The 2,501-nt window shown below is 61.9% G+C and overlaps 1 protein-coding gene across 1 annotated transcript in view; it reads left to right on the top strand.

The window, feature by feature from the left end:
* The window catches only part of SEMA3F (sema domain, immunoglobulin domain (Ig), short basic domain, secreted, (semaphorin) 3F), an 18,742-nt gene that overhangs the window by 5,406 nt on the left and 10,835 nt on the right, over window positions 1-2,501 (top strand). The window contains 3 exon segments of the mRNA XM_009995821.1: window positions 1-62; window positions 224-286; window positions 1,140-1,259. The exon segment at window positions 1-62 is cut by the window's left edge and continues 23 nt beyond it. Of these exon segments, the coding sequence (XP_009994123.1) occupies window positions 1-62; window positions 224-286; window positions 1,140-1,259 (245 nt within the window).

Here is a 2,501-nt window from a genome sequence, read left to right as displayed (position 1 = left end):
TGGGCAGCAAGGACTACGTCCTCTCACTGGACCTCCACGACATCAACCGCGAGCCCCTCATCGTAAGCTGCCATTGTGGGGCAGGAGTGGAAGGGGCCAACCAGGCACCCAGTGGGGAATTTTGGATGCTGGGGCAAGAGCTCGCTGGGCATCGCTGGTGGTGGTGGGGAAGAGGTGGGTCCAGGTGGGAGCCCTTGTCTCCCCTGGGCTGGTGTCTCCACAGATCCACTGGCCCGCATCCCAGCAGAGGATCAAGGAGTGCATCCTGTCAGGCAAGAACAGCAACGTGAGTGACCACCATGGGACCCTTTCTGGTAGCGGCGGGAGGACTGGTGGCCAGCACGGGAGGGGGTTTTGTGTCCCTGTGTCCTACCCTGGAAATGTCATTCCATGGATCCCCTGTAGCTCAGCAGCACCTGTGGCCGTACCGGAATGGGGTGGCACTCCAAGGTGTCGTGGTGTCCTTCCATACCCTTCAGTCTGAGCCATGCAGGTCCTGGAGAGCTTCATGGACCAGAATGGGCTTCCCATGCTGCTTCCTCCTGCCAGCCAGGGCTGGGCCTACTGGCATGCCAGCTCATGCCATGCCAACCTGACCTGTGCCATCCCCTGCCAGTTGTCACCCCATGCCAACCCATGTCTCCTCTCCAGCCCACAGCTCATAGCAACCCACGAGCAATGCCAACTCATTGCCCCACACCAACCTATCACTCATGCCAAACCATGGCCCATACCAGTCCATGGCCCATGTCAATCCATGACTCCTTGCCAACCCAAGTTACATGCCATTCCATGACCTGTACAAACCCATGACCCATGCTGTCCCATACCCCATGCTAATCCATGACCCATGCCAACCCAGACTCCATGCCAACTGAAGATCCATGCCATCCTGTGATCCATACCAACCCATAATGATGCCAACACATGCCCCACCCCAAACCATAGGCCCACACCATGTTCTATGTCAGTCCATGCCCCGTGCCAACCTCCCACCTTCCTGGCTCCTTGTCCTGCTTCCTCCCTTCCCTAGCTCCTATCCCATGCTAGGGGCTGGATCCTATGGCGCTCACATCAGTGGAAAAGGGGGGTGCCCCTATCCCCTTGCTGGAGTTGACATCCCCTTCTTTCCTTCCCAGGGGGAGTGTGGCAACTTCATCCGCCTGATCCAGCCCTGGAACCGGACCCACCTCTACGTGTGCGGCACCGGCGCCTACAACCCCGTCTGCGCCTTCGTCAACCGTGGGCGCAAGGCCCAGGTGAGGGGCGGGAGGGACGGGGGCTGCGATCAGCTGGGGCCCTGGGACTGCAGTGGGGTGCAGGGGGGTGGCTTGGCACCACTCGCCTCTGTGGGGAGGTTTGGGGGCAGCAGGGTTGGGGGGCAGCAGCAGGCTGGGGGGTGACCGTGGCTAACGACTCTGTGCTGCCGAGGACTTCTCTGCATGCTGGACCCAGGCTGCCCTGGCTGGACCCTGAAGCTGGCTTCTGTGCAACGTGCCTTCCTGCCCCACCACCCACTGCTGGATTTCTGCTGGACCAAGGGACATGTCCACCCCTTGCTTCCTACCCACCACCAGCCCGCTCACCCTGCGTGTGGAGGATGCCCAGCACCATGGTGGTGTTGCACAGGGAGAACCATGGCAGGGCCCATGTCAGTGTGTGTGGCTGTGCCAGAATGACCCTGGATGGATGTCACCCAGCCCTGAGGACTGCGGCGTGCAGCAAGAGGATGGCATTGAAACTGTGCCACCAGGCTGGATTTCTGGCAGACAGAGGAGCACTTTCGAGGTGGCCCTGGGAGGGAGCTGGGCTCTGCGAGTAGCAGCACAGGTGTCCTGTGAGCTGCCCATCCCCTCAGTGCTGGGTAGCAGGTCCCAGGCTGAGTCCTGTCCCACAGTCATGCTGGGTGGCAGGGGTGCAAGCCGAGGGAGGAGCACGGCGCTGGACCTGGAGGACGGGCACTTGCCCTTTTTCCCTGGAGCCTGGCATGAACACTGAGGCGGATGCTGCTCAAACCACACCAGGCTGGGACTGGGCCAGGTCTGGACTGGGAACACATTGGGCAGTGGCAGCATTTGAGGAGCACCAGGGAATGCAATCTCATGTCCCCTCCAGTGGAGCCAGCAGCAGTGTAGGAGGGACAGGGGGTCCCGGTGACCCCCCCGCAGTGCAAGCAGCTTCCCTATGCCACAGCTCAGCACCAGGGTCTTTCTCCCCTATGCGGGTCAATGCCAGCTGGGTGGCAGTGCCAGCACTGTGTCCCCAGGTGTAAGCCCAACCCCATGGCAGCCATCTCTTGGCTCTCTCCTGCTCCTTGCCAGCATGCCAGGGCACCCCAGTTCTGTGGGAGAGAGCAGGATCTACCCTGGAGAAGCTCCTCCTGGAGGCCAGCCCAACCCGGAGCATCCGGGGACCCATGCCAGCACCCCAGCTCTTGGGGTCCCCCCACCTGCCCCCACTTCAGGGGGTCCTTCCCCCCCCCCCGGTGCCAACTTTCTGCC

This window comes from Chaetura pelagica, unplaced genomic scaffold, assembly GCF_000747805.2.
Source record: "Chaetura pelagica isolate M959 unplaced genomic scaffold, ChaPel_1.0 scaffold114, whole genome shotgun sequence".
NCBI lineage: Eukaryota > Metazoa > Chordata > Aves > Apodiformes > Apodidae > Chaetura > Chaetura pelagica.
Note: the sequence above shows the minus strand (reverse complement) of the source record. Positions and strands in the feature narration are given on the sequence as shown.